This window comes from Balaenoptera musculus, chromosome 3 (assembly GCF_009873245.2).
Source record: "Balaenoptera musculus isolate JJ_BM4_2016_0621 chromosome 3, mBalMus1.pri.v3, whole genome shotgun sequence".
Classification (NCBI taxonomy): Eukaryota; Metazoa; Chordata; class Mammalia; order Artiodactyla; family Balaenopteridae; genus Balaenoptera; species Balaenoptera musculus.
This window is the reverse complement of record NC_045787.1, coordinates 13,600,914-13,617,747: the sequence shown is the minus strand read 5'-3', so window position 1 is coordinate 13,617,747 and position 16,834 is coordinate 13,600,914. Positions and strand designations below refer to the sequence as shown.

The 16,834-nt window shown below is 40.6% G+C and overlaps 1 protein-coding gene across 1 annotated transcript in view; it reads left to right on the top strand.

Annotated features, from left to right (window-relative positions):
* Window positions 1–16,429, top strand: part of MARCHF11 (membrane associated ring-CH-type finger 11) — a 121,668-nt gene extending 105,239 nt beyond the window's left edge. Inside the window, exon 4 of the mRNA XM_036848167.1 lies at window positions 15,900–16,429. Coding sequence (XP_036704062.1) covers window positions 15,900–16,222 — 323 coding nt within the window. The 3' untranslated portion in view covers window positions 16,223–16,429. The remainder of the gene's footprint in view (window positions 1–15,899) is intronic.
* The last annotated feature ends 405 nt before the right edge of the window (window positions 16,430–16,834 follow it).

Genomic DNA, 16,834 nt, shown 5'->3' with positions numbered 1-16,834 from the left:
TTTATGTCATAGAGTGTTCTGCCTATGTTTTCCTCTAAGAGTTTGATAGTGTCTGGCCTTCCATTTAGGTCTTTAATCCATTTTGAGTTTATTTTTGTGTATGGTGTTAGGGAGTGTTCTAATTTCATACTTTTACATGTACCTGTCCAGTTTTCCCAGCACCACTTATTGAAGAGGCTGCATTCCTATACACTAATGATGAAAAATCTGAAAGTGAAATTAAGAAAACACTCCCATTTACCATTGCAACAAAAAGAATAAAATATCTAGGAATAAACCTACCTAAGGAGACAAAAGACCTGTATGCAGAAAATTATAAGACACTGATGAAAGAAATTAAAGATGATACAAATAGATGGAGAGATATACCATGTTCTTAGATTGGAAGAATCAACATTGTGAAAATGACTCTACTACCCAAAGCAATCGACAGATTCAATGCAATCCCTATCAAACTACCACTGGCATTTTTCACAGAACTAGAACAAAAAATTTCACAATTTGTATGGAAACACAAAAGACCCTGAATAGCCAAAGCAATCTTGAGAACGAAAAATGGAGCTGGAGGAATCAGGCTCCCTGACTTCAGACTATACTACAAAGCTACAGTAATCAAGACAGTTTGGTACTGGCACAAAAACAGAAACATAGATCAATGGAACAGGATAGAAAGCCCAGAGATAAACCCACGCACATATGGTCACCTTATCTTTGATAAAGGAGGCAAGCATATACAGTGGAGAAAAGACAGCCTCTTCACAGTTTGCTTTTTGACATTGTCATTTGTAGTTTGGACTGTATTTAACCCCGTTCTAGTGGTTTTCTTAAAGATCCATTCTATGACAATTTAGGTTTGTTGGGCAATTTTATCTAAGAAAGTAAGAGTGGGCATTGCTGCTATGCAGCTCATCCTGCCTGGCATCTTTGGGGGACACCAGGGATGCCACGTGAAGCTTTCAAAAGCAGGACGGCATAAACAATCATCTTATACTTTATCTCATTATTTCAAAAGCGCCCTGAGAGGTACTTCTGGTTGCTGCTGGTTTCCTGTGTGTGTGTGTGTGTGTGTGTGTGTGTGTATGTGTACCTCTTCTGTTCTGCATGCTTGCACTTGAATTTGAGAAATAGAATAATCAGGAGATCCAGCAATAACAGAATCGGTACTTTAGCCACAGAGCCATGCGACAGAGGGAAGCAATTTTTCTTAAAGCAATTTCAGGGAGCATTTACTACACGAAAAGAAGAGATTGAAAAGTGAAATCCCCTCAGTGTCAACAGTATAATAGGTAGAAGAAACTGACCCCAGAGCTCCTAAACATGGAGAAGCCAGGGGTTTTGAGAGGCAGTGATCTGGATCACCCCTGCTGGATTTTATTTTCTAAAAGAATCAGTGCAGTGTTTATAGCGCAGATACAGTATTTCAGTATGGTATTCAAAAATAACCTGAAATATACTAGGATGAGGATCTGATCAAAGTTTCTTCTTCTTTCTGTATCAATTATAGTCCATATTGAAGAACGCTTCTTCTGCAGAAATCTCATACTCTTCAACATGAAGTTTTCTTTTCCTAAGTTTCAAATCTAAATAATTTTTTTAAAATTCAGATAAATTCTTATATATATCATGATGGCCCTTTTGAAAATCTGTTTTTCACAGTTGGTAATATATCTAGCTAAAGCTGCTTGGGCACATGTAAGAAAACTATTTAGAGTTACCAGTTGGTAACTTTTATTCACATTTCATTATAGAACTTTAGAACAATAAATACATAAACACAACCTATTCCTATGGTTTTGGATTGATGATATAAGACCTATATTTACTTTTTAAAAGACACAGCAATTCTCTCCTGCTTTTGGTATTGCTTTACTTTGCTATTTTTTCTCCAGATAGAGCAGCTAACAGTAACACATGATTTAACATTTTATTGATGTGAAATGTAAAGTGTACGTTTTCTATTTTTTTGATATTATATGAGGAAAGGTGAAGAAGTTTGACAAAGAATTTCAGGATAATCAGAGTCTTGGTTACCACAAATGAGTCCTTGCCACGGAGGATGACCAGTTGTCTATTGAATGCCAGGGTTATTTCCACCTAAAATGGTGCGTTTAGGTCATCTTCCTTCCTGTGGCTCATTTTCAACATGTATTACCCAATTAGCATAAGCAAAGCATAAGAAACTGAATCAACTAAGGGAAGAAAATTCTAATGCATTCCAAGCAAAATATAAATGACATTGAAACCATCCCCTGTTTAAAATTGTCCATGCTCGCTGGCATTTCCCAGCATGATTCAGAAGGTGACAATATTTCTTAAAGTATTTTAGGTGAAAAACATATTTACTGAAAGAAATTAACATTGGAATTGAAACATGCCATAATTTAGAGCGGAAAAAAATGGGTTTGCTGGGGAGCACCCTCCAGAGGGCTTCTGCTTCTGACCTTGTCACACAGGGTCATTACCATACAGATGTGTGATTGAAAGGACAGCAGTTGGAGGGATTTATAAAAAGTTCAGCTCCCGGGTCGTGATAGAGAAATAGCATTTTTTTAAGCTGCAGTATATTTATGGACAGATATAAAAGTTATCAAATAGTTCCAGGAGAAAAATGTAAAACTACCAAGAGAACACTCAAGTTCACCACACTCCCGAGGGCCTGTGGGGTGCTCTCCTTCGCAGAGCGGGTTGTGGATGCCGGGCAGACGTCTCAGCCCTCCCGGGGGACAGCCTGGACCACGGAGTCAGTCCAGTGTGACCTGACATGGGGCGTCTCCGCATCGAAGAGACTTTCTCTCTGGGAAGTGGGGACACCTCTTCTCAGGGCCACCAAATGGTACAGCGCCAACCCATTTAAAATTGTCAGGGAGTTTGATCGTAAGATTTCAAATCTATGTAAAGTAGATTTTTTTGGTGGGCAGAGCCCACCTTTCATCACTCTCCACCCCCTCCCACCCCAGTCACCACCACTACCACCAAGTTTTGGACCTGAGCCACCGGGATCACTCAGGAAAACAGAGCTCGGACGTCAGTAGGTCCACATTTGGCCACGGAGGGGAGGCGGGGGGCTGGGGGGCGACGCAGAGGCTGCTTGAGTGCCCGGTTGGCGCTTTAGGTTGCAGCGGGTGATGGGAGGCGTTGTTGCCCTCGTCTCGCTCCGAGTTTCATAGGAAGCGCGGGTGTGGGTGAGTCTGCGTGAACCGTAAGGCGTGAGAAAAACGCAGCTCGGCTCGAACGGTGTCTGGCAAAATGACTAAGGAAGTCGGATGAGCCCAGTGTTTCCTTTTTGAATCGTCCTCTCGCAGTTTGCCCTCCAGACGGGAGAGGACTGCCAGCCACCTCTGCTCCATTTCCTGCTTCTGTTTCCTGATCTCTAATTTGATCGGGAACCAACGTCCCTCCAGCGTCTCAGTTTGGCCACTTGGGAGACCCTTGCCCAGCCGCTGGACAGAGACCTTCTGCTCCGGCCCAGAGCCCCCCTGGGCTTCCCTTCAAACTTCCTCCCAGGCGAGGACTGGCCTGTGAGGTGGGCCGCGCTGGTTGGTCTGTTATCTTTGCAGCCGTGACTGTTACCAGATTCGAATGCCCTCCTGGCTTGTTTGGAATCATTTCTCAGAGCAGAATTCCTTTACAAGCACAGATCATTATTTCCTGATCTCAGAATGTATTAGTGTGCTTGATGCCCCAGGAAATGCCCCAGCTTCACTTAGAATCTAGCCAGGCCCCTTGGAGGGAGAGGCAGAATGGGCCCTTGTAATTTAACATCGTTAGATCTTTACCCTTTATATGCTTTGAGAAGCAGGCCGTTATTATCTCTTTACTCTGGAAGAACCAATTATAGGCTATTCTATGCCTTGATCACACTGATGTTTACCAGTTTTTCCAAAGATGATTATCCTAGTTTGTTATTAGTGGTATTGCTGCCTTTAAAACCCCAGGAGAGAAAGTAGAAACGAGCTTGCTTTTGCTACTTGTCCTCAGGGCTGTGCCTGAAATGTTCTCTCAAAGTGAGTTAACTCTTTAGGCCTCCTCCTGGGGGAGAAAACCCAACCCCAAACCTTCCCCTCTTGTGACCTGGTACAGTTCAAGTCCTTTTGGAGAAACATGGACATGATTAGCCGAGCAGCAGACCGAATATATTGTTATTGTTGACTTTTGTTTCCTCCATAGGAAATAGTGTGAATCTTTCAGCCTGTCTCAGTTGGGGCAGTTTAGCCAAATAAATATTAGCCATCTATTGGGCCAACATTCACTGGGTATTTATTGTGTCCCAATAATAAAGTACAGGATAGAAATACATATAGTTCACAGTCTGCTGCCTGTTTTTTGTATAATCCATGATCTAAGAATGATTTTGAAATGGTCAAACATTAAAAGAAGAATATCATTTCACTGCATATGAAATTTATATCAAATATAAATTTCAGTGACCATAAAAAAAGTTTTCTTGGAACCCAGTCATATCCATTCACTGCTGTGTTGTCAGTGAGTGCTTGCAGCCTCATCAAAGGGGGACCATGATGTGTGCATGACCTACAATATTTACTCTCTGGGCCTTTGCAGAAAAGCTTTTGGAATATAGCATCCTCCCTGCCCTCCATCTGCTGGCAAGAGACAGTCAGGGAAATAAGCAATTAAAATACAACGTGGAAAGTGCCAGGAGAGAAATATATGTGAGTGCAGGTGGGGGAAGGTTAATCATACTTAGGGTTGGAAATCTGAGCTGGGGATTTATATCTGGTGGTTGAAACTAGTGTCTGTGAGGGAAAGTGATTCGGGTAATATGAGTGGCAGTTTAAGGAGCACAGTGAGACACAGAGAGAGAGCAGGCGGAGAGAGGAGTGTGGCCACAGAATGAGAGAGTGGGCTCGGGCGAGGTGCGGAAGGGACTTGGGGGCAGAGGAGCAAGTGGCCAACAGTGCCAGATACCTTATCAAGAGTAGGTGAAATCAAGACAAAACGTATCACTGGATCTGGCAATATGGGGGTTCGGTGGATAGACACAAGATTGCTGAGAATGGCTGGGATAGGCAGAAGGGGCTCAAAATGTAAGTTTATAAGTCTTGGCTGAAAAAGGGCACAGTTAAAAGAGGGTAGAATCTGGGGTGGGGGGGCGGGTAGAATTGAGGAAAGTTCCTGTTTATTTGTTTTAATGGTGGAGCAAGGTTTGAGCAAAATGCTGAGAAGACAGACCTAGAAGAAATCAGAAGGCAGATTGAAAATCCAGGTGGGAGGGGACAGCTTGATGCCCCTGAGGTGCGGAGATAGAGCCCAGCACACAGAGGAGGGATCCGTGTCTTGCACAGGAAGGGCCCCCTCACCCCTGAGATGGGCAGGCGGGGGCGGAGAGGGTGGGCGCAGCTGGAGATGCCGCATACGCTGTTCTGGGAGGGTAAACGGATGGTCCTCCTTGCCAAAGATCTCCCCTTTCTCAGGCAGGCAGATAGTATGGTCATCTGTGGAGACAGGGAAGGCACAGCGTGGGGACAGGAGTCTGCGGAGAGAATTAAAAATGACAATCAGCAGCGCAGGGCTTTGGGGAGGGGATCTGAGCCAGGAGACATGCAGAACCACTGGGCATGATTGATTGCCCTCCCGGGGCTGGGCCGGGGGTGGCCCCAACATCCGGGGCTATGAGGCTGTGTATTCTTACCCACTAGCGCTGAGAGTGAGTGCAGAGCGGTGAAATGGTGAGACTGGGCTAGGCTGAGGTTTTATATGCAGAGCTGCTGGAAGACCAGCAGCGAGATCAGCCTTGCCCTTCACCTGGAGTGGTGGAGGGTGATTCCAGGATGGGGTTGCTTTCTCAGTGGCTGGGGAAGGAGCCAGAGCCAGGAAGAAGCTGGCAGATTGGGGAACGATTGCCCAGTAGAGGGGCTCGAGGTCTGCAGGAAGTAGAACGGGTGCACTCATTGAAAGGAAGAAAGCGGGTGAGTGAGAAGCACTGGAGGTGGCGGTTGTCAGCAGTGCTGGTACAGTGTCAGGGCTTTTGCAGTTGGACCAGTTTCTGAAAGGGAAAGGCCCGGGGTGGAGTGAAGGAGGGACAGCGGAGGGCAAGGGTTATGCAGGTCAGGTCATGGTCAGGTCTTCCACATGGACCTGAAGAGTGTGGGTCTGTGGGCTGAGGAGATCCAGGAGCCAGGGGACAAATCATCTGAGATTGTAGGGAGCAGCTGAGGCGTCAGGAGGGGACCTCCCTTGTGGCTTCACTCTGTACGTGAGCATTCGCGCGTGCGCGTGTGTTTTGTGCGACTTCACTCTTTCTTTGTCTTTACTGTTTTCCACGAGAGTGGTTGTGTGATTTCTAAACACATGAGAGTTGGAACAATTGCAACAACTTTAGAGAGATCTGAGTACATCCCTAGGCTACTCTAAAATGAGGTTAATAAAGAGGCCAATTCAACTTGGACATGGGAAATTTTCCTTGGAAGAGAAAGCAGAGTAGACCTTGGTAATGGGAACCATGACAAGATGACACAGCTCCCTTAACCTAAGAACCTGTAGATTGTTCTTCAGAACTGGCACCGACCTCTCCAGGGGCCTCCCTCTTTGGGGGTCTCCTGGCTTCACACTATTTTGCAACAAAGAACTTTCTCACTACGGAGGGTGTGAACATGATTTTTGTAAATGATGCTGCTACTTAGAACACGGAGGGTACGGGACTGTGGTGTGCTGACAAGGTGTCTCTGGCTCATGAGGAAGCAGAGAGGAGCATAGAAATGGAGCCTGTGTATGTTTTCAGCTGCTTCCAGATATGTTGAAAGGAGGTTTAAAAACCAAATCTCCGGTGATGGCTAAGAGTGTGCTTACCCTGGTCCAGGCAACATTCTAAGCACTTTACCTGCATTTTCACACTTAGTCCTCACAACAACCCTGTGAGGTGTAGGTACTGTTCTCCTCACCTCAGAGATGCGAAAACTCAGGCGCCATTAACCCGTTTCCGGAGGTCACACAGATTGGAAGAGGGACCCAAGATTGGACTCAGGACACTGTGGCTCCAGAGCCTTTGTAAAAATATTTATGTGATTAATTCTATCTATCTCCTTATATGGTGAACTCAAATGGCTAATTTACAAAATGTTGTCTATTCAATAAAGTGAAACTACTTCGTTAGTTGCTGTCTCAAACACCTAAGGCATGGAATCAGGAATAAATACTTTCTTAAACTACTGATTTTAGATCAGAAATGGAGAAAAAATTTTCCCTAGAAACCCAAAATAATGTAGCTGATTTGTGAAGCCTTTATTTATTGTAAATTCATAGAACCAAAACATACAGAAACATTAGTAAAGAGAATGGAAAGTATTTAATATACCATACCAAAAGCCATTTCTCTCTCTTTGCATTATTCTGAGTAAAACAGTTTCTTGATGTAAAGAATCACATCTCAACCTTGAATTTTCTTGCTAGATCACAGAATAGAATATTAAAGAAACTTAAGATCTGAGCATTTTTATATTCAGGTTAAAAATTTTTATTGCTTTTTCAATTAAAAAATCTTACTGATGTTATGTGGATGAATTCAAAGAGTTAGAAACTGTACTTATGCTGAGATGGCAGCTTCTGTTTGGATTTTTTACCCACAGTCTGTGTGATTTAAGAGAAATGAAAAGCAAAGCCAACAAATGTGAAATAGCCTATGTCAGGTCCAAAGATAAACAGGTTTTAATTAGATATTTCAATTAAAACTTTTAAAATGCTGTTCTCACCCCTGAAATGGAACAATCAATACATGTATTGTTTACCCCAAAAATTAATAAAATCATAATCTGCAAGTTTGGAGTAGACAGTTTATCCATTGGAGATGGAAGGGAAAATTAGTTGTACATATTTCGACTTGCCACTAGGAAAAGTGCACTAATAGACTCCTTCTAAGAACTGGCTTTGGTCCAGAGTGTGGGAAACAAGTGGAAATCTACCAAAGTAGATTCCCAATCCTTGAGGCGTTAATTAACACAGAAGATAGACATTGATAGGCTTTTAAACCAAATACTGTAATCTTGAGGTTTGCAGAGTTATTTATTTTATAAACTGGGAGGATCACTCCCATCTCCTATCCAGATGCTGCAATGCACACTTTAGAATAAAGGCCAGAGGAGAACTGACCATCTTAGTCTGAAAAGAGATTTTGATTCTGTCTACTTCATAGTCAGTGTAATATCCGTTGGGCCAAATAGACACTAGTGAGGACCAGCTTCAGCCAGGGGTGGCTCCTGAGATCTGAGTTCTTGCAGAGGGAGTGCATTGGATCAGGCATCAGGGGTGTGGCTCTGATTCTGGGCTTGGACACTTAACTGTGGCCCATTGGTCCAGCCATGTCACTTCTCTGGGCTTCGGAGACTTCATCCCCCCCATATGAACAGGTTGGGTTAAATCATACCCAATATTTCCTAATTTTGAAATTCAGTGACTATGTTTGACAACTTCTCATCTCTGTGATATGATGTTACTCTTTGCTACCAGGTGTTCCATCCGTCCATGAATTGAAGGACAGAATTGGAGTTGCATTCAGCTGAAATTAAACCGATTCTAAATCATGCTCCCAGTTATAGGGGAACTCTAGGGTACCTTTATTATCTATAAAAGTATTGGACTCATTCCTTTATTTCTTTCATTGAAATAATCATGTCCATAGATCTTTTTTTCCTCAAGCACTTTTGGATGGAAACTTAGATAGTATAACAATTCTTCTCTCCAGTGAATTCTTTTAATCCTTCTTTTTAAAAATTAACATATCATGTATTTTATAATGTATAACAAGTTTGCAGCTTTTGAGGAATATTCTGTGAATATGCCTATGGTAGATTTGTGCTCCAGGGCTAGTAATTGAAAGTTCAGGGGAATCTCCTCTCTACTAAGGAAGAAAAAAAATCATTAAAATAATTGATTGATGGATTGGCTTCTTAGAAGAGCAAGTGGTCAGATAAATGGACAGCATTTTTTTATTCTCCTGTTTTGCCTGGAAATAGAAGAGAGGAATCCATGTCTGCCTCTTAGGCTTTTGGCCTGGGCACAGTCATTTTGTAACTATTGGGTTCATGACAGTAATTGAAGTAGGAATAGGGTTCCTGTCCTCAGGGAGCCCATGACTGATTGGGGTCACAGATAGATGATTCTCTGCTTCATGGTTTTATCTCAGATTTGCTAAGAAGGCAGAATTAGCAGAATTTAGTGCAAGAGGATAGACTAGGTGATTCTTGGGTTTCAGCTTAACTGACTTGGGGGATGATCATTAACTGAAATAAAGATGGTAGGTTAAGAACCAGATCCAACCTATGTCAGGACCTTCTAGAAAAGGGGGTGCTTCCCTCACTGCCAGCTAGTGAGAGGTTATACTCCATGTTAAAATTTGCCTTTGCATCTTGTTCTGTGCCCGGACAGTGTTGGTCATCAGCATTGAAGGAACAGCACGAATGTGGTCTTTGCAACCAGGCTGATGACGGCAGATTCCATTGAGTGGAGAGGAAGACATAGAGGGTAGCAGCGTCGTAAGACAAACACCATGAATTTCCTTTTGTGTGCTCTCAGAGAAACGTCATTTAGGCTCTATTGTCATAATCATTGTCATAATCATTTCTTCACGTGTGCTGTTCTTTACTTTGGGGGTGAGGTGGATTAGATCACCCATATTTGGAAACTAGCCAGCCTCTAGCGTCAAGGGTTTTCATGTTGTGGAAAGTTCCTGAATAATTCGTCGTCCTTATCACATTTCTTAACAAAGAAGATTTTACTACCAATGCTAATGATGAATCTGTGTTTGAACCACTGAGCTTTAAACTTTCATGACCAGCCTGCCATTCTCAACTTGGTTCTTATTATATATATATATATATATAGTATTCAACAATAGAAAAATCAACTCATCTTTTAGAGATATAAGTACATTTTATGTAGGATATTTCTTTTCATTATTTGTTCTGATGGGCAGTATTGGAAATATGTTTCACAAAAATCCCCATATATAATCAGGATATTGTAGTTCCCAGAGGCCTAGATTTTAGGATATCAGCTGATGATAGCTTTCTTTTGTGAGCTTAGTGATTTCTGTAATGGAATATGTATTGTCTTTCAATCTTTGTATCTCTCTTTAAGTTTTATATTTTTGCTTTTCTTTTTCTTTCCTGGTTTTTGTTTTACTTTAAGCTTCATATATAGTTGAGTCCCAACAAAAACCATTCAGTATATATAGAAATGACTTGTGGTTATTTCTTCAAGATTCATATTAACAAGATTCAACAATGGAAGAATGACTTTTAAAGTAATTACCTCTACACTTATATCTAAGTTTCCATAATGGTTGGCATTTAAATGTAGAGTATCTTAGGAAGATGTGCCAGGAGGATTCATGCGTTTGATTACATTCTAGCAACGATGATCCCAACAAAGGGTATCTTGGGCCACAGTCTCATTTAGTTAACCCTCTTTTGTGCAACCACACTCTGGTCTTCCCCAAGTTCCAGTGGGAATTAAGGACTAAAAAATGGAGCCACTTTATGAGGTTGACTCTAATCTTCTCTAGTCTGTTCTTCTTAACTGTAACTATAGGGGCCCCAAAGTCACCATTCTGCTGCTGGTGAACACTGACTTCCCAGAATGACACAGATTATATGTATAGAGTTTGGTTATATGGAAACTCACTGAGAGAGGTAGGGGGAGAGAGAGAGAGAGAATGAGAATGAGAATCTTGGCCAGGGAGAATGGTTAAATTTAACTGAGAAATCTTGGACATTTTCACAATCAAGAGAGCCTTTTCTGGCCAAATATCCGCTGCGAGCTCTTTAGCTTTCCCAAGGGTCTCTGTGATTGAACAGCACACAGGCGTTTAGGTTGTGTTATCAGGATCTTACGTTTCTTGGGAAAGCTTAGGATGAGTGCAGCTTACCAGATGGAGTGTTCACCACTTGCAGTGTTGCCTTCATATAAGGTTCCTCAACCCTTTTCTCTCCTAGGATGGGGACAGATGGAAGGCACTGTTTTATTGGCACTCCTAGAGATGAAACAGTGTCGGTGACACACAAGGATATTAAAAATGGCAACTAATTGTATAACTTTGCCCAAATCATAGTCTCCAGGGCTTAATTTACTCATATTTTAAATGAGGATGATGTAGTCTATATACCAGGTCTGTCTTAGCCTGTTTGAGCTGCTATAACGAAATACCACAGCCTGGGTGGCTTAAACAACAAACATTTATTTCTTACAGTTCTGAAGGCTGTGGGAAGTCCAAGGTCAAGGTGCTGGCACATTCAGTCTGGTGAGGGCTCTCTTCTTGGTTTGCAGACAGCCATCTTCTTGTTATATTGTCACATGGCCTTCCCTTGGTGCATGCACACACACATACACACACACATACACACACACACACACACACAGAAAACTTATGTCTCTTCCTCTATTTATAAGGGCATTAATCACCCTCATGAATTACCTCCCAAAGATTCCACCTCCAAATACCATCATGTTGCAGATTGGGGCTTCAACATATGAATTTGGGGGAGATACAGACATTCAGTCCATAGCAATATCTCTTTCAGTTGGTCATTCTATGACAAGGAGAGGCTGCCATCCACTGGATATTTAGAATGAATAGCACTGTAGCACTCAAGGTTTACATATAGACAAATTTTGGGCTTCCTTCTCAGAGCTGATATCTTCATAATGTAGGACAATTGGCTAAATCTCTCTAGGTCTCAATTTCCTTAACAATGAAACTATTCAATAATATATATTTGTAGAGTCACAGTTAAGATTAAATGAAAATTGTGCATGTAAAAGTGCTTGGCACAGAACAGATCCTTGATAAAAATTTAGTTTTTAAATTATGAAAAATGACAAAATCTATTCAAACAAAAGCTGAAACAAGCAACACAAGAAGTGAAATGGTTAGACTGTTGGTTTGGTAGTTAATATCAACATTTGTTTGTATTTGAACATAAATTTTGCAAGTCTCTGTTAATTGTAACACACCATTTGTCTATATTGAAATAAACATAGACGAATGGTGAGTGTGTATGTGTGTGCGCACACATGCACATGTGTGAGTCTGTGTACCTTGAGAGTCTTCCCATTATTTCGTGGGTAGTTAGCCCATTTTCTACTACATTGTAAGAATTTCAGCTAATGCACCACTTCCAAATTTGGGATATATTTTACTTGCATAAAACACTGTGCTTTTATTTCAATTAAACCAGAAAATACTTAAATCTGCTCTGTCGTTAAAGATTATTCCCTAACAAAAATGTTTCTTTGCACATCAATAAGGGAATGCTCCAATTAATGTTACTGGCAAGAAAATGATACGAAACAACGAACTGCACACACAGGGACACCTACACACACACGCTCCTCAAGTTTCAAAACCCCAAGTTCCCATGAATCACACCTTGTTGGCATAAAATATTTAATATTTACATTTTATAGAAATTATCATTGCTTTTCCCTTCAGAGTTAGTGACTCAGATGAAGCAAATCCAAGCCTGTCTTCCTATGACCTGAAATGTCAAGGTGACAGATTCATTTTAAGGCTTAACTTGAGGTATTACACAGAGAGTGAAGGCTACTCAAGGATGTGAACTGATCAGTTTTGAAACAAGAGGGGACCTATCATCAGTAAGACAGGAGGGCAGTACGATTTTTAATAGCCAGATTCTCAACACATTGAACTAGAGTTAAATGAATCCTTACCTCTGGATTTCAATGATCACAGTAGTCAAGTCTTCTCATAACCACTAGTACAAATGGCATTTGTCTCTGCCCCAGAAAAATCTTAAGGAGAAAGGGGAAAAGTGTACATTACAAAGGAAGGTGAGATGGGGTTCCTCCTATTTCAGTAAAATTTAAGCCTCTAGAGGATGAGGAGTAATTCCAAACTTTCATGGGGAATAAAGCAAAGTCTAAACATCACTCATAACCTGAATGCAATGAAGAAACAGCACATGGAGCTGGAAATTCAAGAGGACTATGTCTTCATGAGAACTTCAAGTAGTTCTCTTTCTTTAAATTCAGTTCAAAATGTACTATAAAAACCTGTGGGATTTATTTCTGCATGTTGGGTAGATTTATGTATAATATTTAGAAAGTGCTACCAGGAATATATTCCCAGAAAATGACTTTCAGCTTGAGTAAATGATCTGATTTCTGGCCTTTGAAAGGAAATCACTAAAAAAAAAAGAAGAGGATCCTGTGAAATGAGTGGTTTCCCCTGGTGAAGTCAGCCCCCCATCACTGCACTTACCAAGAATGAACCTGTCGCAGACTGTAATGGTCTTATGATTAGTGTGAATGAATGCCCCTCACCACATAGATTCACTATTGATTTTTTAATCAATAATAATGTCTTGTATTTAGATAGTTACCGTCTCCAAAGAAATCTGAGTGCTCTATAGTTGATGAATTCCAGTTTATATTCATACCATCCCACTGAATGTATAGATTAGGTATTGCAATTGCATTTTAAGGAGGAAAAACAGAACCAGAAAAGTTAAATCATTAGCCAGGAGATTTCAGAAAGGTAATATTAGAATTACCAGTTAAAATCTGGTAGTCTTGACTTACAATTCTGACTGTTTCCCCAAAACATCTGGTCAGTTGGGTCAACTGATTATTCCTTAGGAAAAAGGAATCAAACAATTGAATTGCTATGATTAACAGAAGTTTCCATTACTTCTCATTATTTTGGTGGTGTACAATAATTGGGCTTAAGACATTTTTATTTATTAGAGCACATGCATTTGTTAGTGGCCTATGTTAGTATCTTTGGAATGCTCTTAAGTCATGTGTGCCAGAAGTTTATCTCCTGGTAAGGGATAGATGTAAAATTTAAATTCTCATATTAGGTAGGTGTGATTTTTCAAAGATTGGGTATCTCCATCACCTATGTGGCATTGTTTTAGTTGATAAAAAAAAAAAAAAGAAAGAATCTCCTCAATAAAAACTGGTTCAAAACTCATACTCATTATACCTCTGGGAAGGTTACTATCATCCTTTCAGTCACCCAGTCTTCTAGCCTTAAAAATGTGAGCCTCTGATTTTTCTTTCCCCTTCTTGCATTTACAATTTCTGTCAGTTTTTCCTCTGACAAGTTTATTACTTTGTTTCTCTGTGTTCTCCTTACTGCTAACACTCTGCTTTTCACATATAATGTGGTAAACTCCTTATTTGTCTCCCCGACTTCTGTTGTCTGTTCTTCAACCCATCTTAGGTCAACTTTCCAGATAAATTTTCCATAATTTTTGAAATTATGAATTATTTGGGTACATGAAAAGTATATAGAATAACACATTAAACATTCATATCCCCACCACCCAGCTTAAAAAAACCATGATATTAAAGACACAATAGAAAACCCTCTTTGAAGCCTCTCTCCAATTTCACCCCCCCAACTCTCATGAATTTAATGGTTATTATTCCTATGCACGTTTTAACATTTTAACCATATGTACCTGTATCCATAAAAATGTATAGTATTTCTTTACTCCAATCATTTATACTCCTGAAATTTTCATTTGTTATGTGGCTTTGAGATTTCCACTATTATTTTAAGATTTATCCGTGTTAGTGCATGTGACTTTGTTCCCTTCTCTTTCATTGCTGTAGTCCTTTGGATCCACCCAGTACAATTTATCCATTCTTCTCAGGATGGACATTGAGATTGTTTGCGATTTTTTTCTCAAACAAATATGTAATAAACATTTTTGAACATGCTTCCTTTTTCATATTTATGAGAGTTTCTCTAGGACATACTCCCAAGATTCTAAATGCTAGGAGGTGATAGGATCTTCTCATTTTCAAATTTTGGTTAAAAGTAATTGTGTCAAAACTGACACATCCTCCTTACATGCCATATTCCATCTTAAGAAAGACTTCATTGGCTTCTCCTCCAACTTTCAATGGAATTTCAAATTCCTCTAAGAGAAGCTCCTCCTCACTTTTCTATCTGAAGGGACCTCCCCACCAGGGAATCCTTTTTGTGATAGGTCACAGATTCAAAAGCTTTTGGACTACACACTGAAATATAAATGTGTGAAAAATGCAGGGTATGGTGGGATCTGGGGTGGATGGTGGAGATGGAGCTATGCAACAGGGCACCATATCCGACTTACGGATGGCTAGTTTGTAGTCCCCAAGGTTCCCGTATTATTTTGTTTACTTTCCTGAAAGTTTGTCTCAGATATGTGTAATCATCAATTCCCTGTATAGCAGCAAAGAGCCCTCTGGAGCCCACCTGCCTGGGTTTGAATCCCTGCTCCACTGCTGCCACCTGTCTGCTCTTGAGCAACTTTTTGTTTGTAAAATGGGGGACATGCTAATACTTACTTTGTGAGGGGGTGGTGAGAAATAAATGAGATAATATACATAAAGCTCTCAAGTATGCGCTTAATAAATATCTGTTGAATTGTTGAGGAGAGGAAAAATAACAAAAGGTTCGATCGTATCTCCTGTGTGTCAGGCATTGTTCTAGAAGCTGGGGAGATGGCAGTGACCTTGATATTTGTCTCTTTCGCAAATCAAGTTGCCAACTGGGACCAAGTCCCTAACACATTGCTTGGCTCACAGTGGGCACTCAAGAAAGAGATGCTGAATGAATAAACGAACCTAATGGTTCTCCTAAGGCAATGTAAATGCCTAAGCATGTTCTGAGCCATAATGGAGCAAGTAATTTATACCCATGATGACTTTACTGTCTGCATGTCAGTGGATTCTTATTTTTGAATATTGACAACTCCTGCGTAATACAGGTAGTAGCTTGCCATTAGACATAGTATTTGAGCAGTGAGAATACCACGTTTTTGATGATGATGCGTAACAGAGAATTGACTATTTCTTTAATCATACTTGTATACAAAATAACATTCTCAACTTTTGATGATGAGCAGTCTTTTTCATTTTTCCCTCAAATTTAGGTCTCATTGTCCATGAAGGAGCTGCAGTTTACAGAGTGTTTAAACGCTGGCGGGCTGTCAACTTACACTGGGATGTATTAAATTATGACAAAGCCACAGACATCGAAGAAAGTAGCCGGGGAGAGTCTTCCACGAGCAGAACTTTATGGTTGCCATTGACGGCTCTACGAAACAGGAACTTGGTCCACCCAACACAGTTGACCTCCCCAAGGTTTCAGTGTGGCTACATGTTATTACATCTGTTCAATCGGATGAGGGCCCATGAAGATTTGTCAGAAGATAACAGCTCGGGGGAGGTTGTGATGAGAGTGACTTCAGTGTGACAAAGCTAAGAAGGTGTGGTGTGGACCACCCTGCACATTTTGGAATGTAATTGCAATGAATGGCAAAACCATAGCACTTCTAAAAACACACATCTATGAACTTTTTAAAATTTATGCTTTTTATATGAACATTTGAATTGCAAATACATTTTTCTGAAAAAAAGAGTCCTCCTGTTCTTTGCCTTCTGATTTATCACATCTTTTATAAGTTGGTACTTGAAATCATTATACATATTATTTGACTCTACTTGGTTAAAAGAATGATGAACATTATCCTTAAGGTCAAAACTATTTTTTTCTTGCTTGTTTTAAATATATTTTTATCAAACGTTTTGTTCCATTTGTAATTTTTCAGGCATGCTACCAATGGGGAAGAGTTTAGAATGCTGTGGGCAAATTCCAAAGTGCCCATCAAGGACAAAGCACAGAGGTGCTTCTGTGATGCACTGGTCTTCCTCATGCCTCAGGCTGGTTGGCAAACTTGAGCATGACTTTTTGTGTGGGATGAATTAACCGGTCACCAGGAATGCAAGTTCTAGGAATTATGGCTTGTTTTCTAACTTCTGAAACAGTACAGAGAGCTTGTAAAAAGATAAAGATAATTGGAATAAA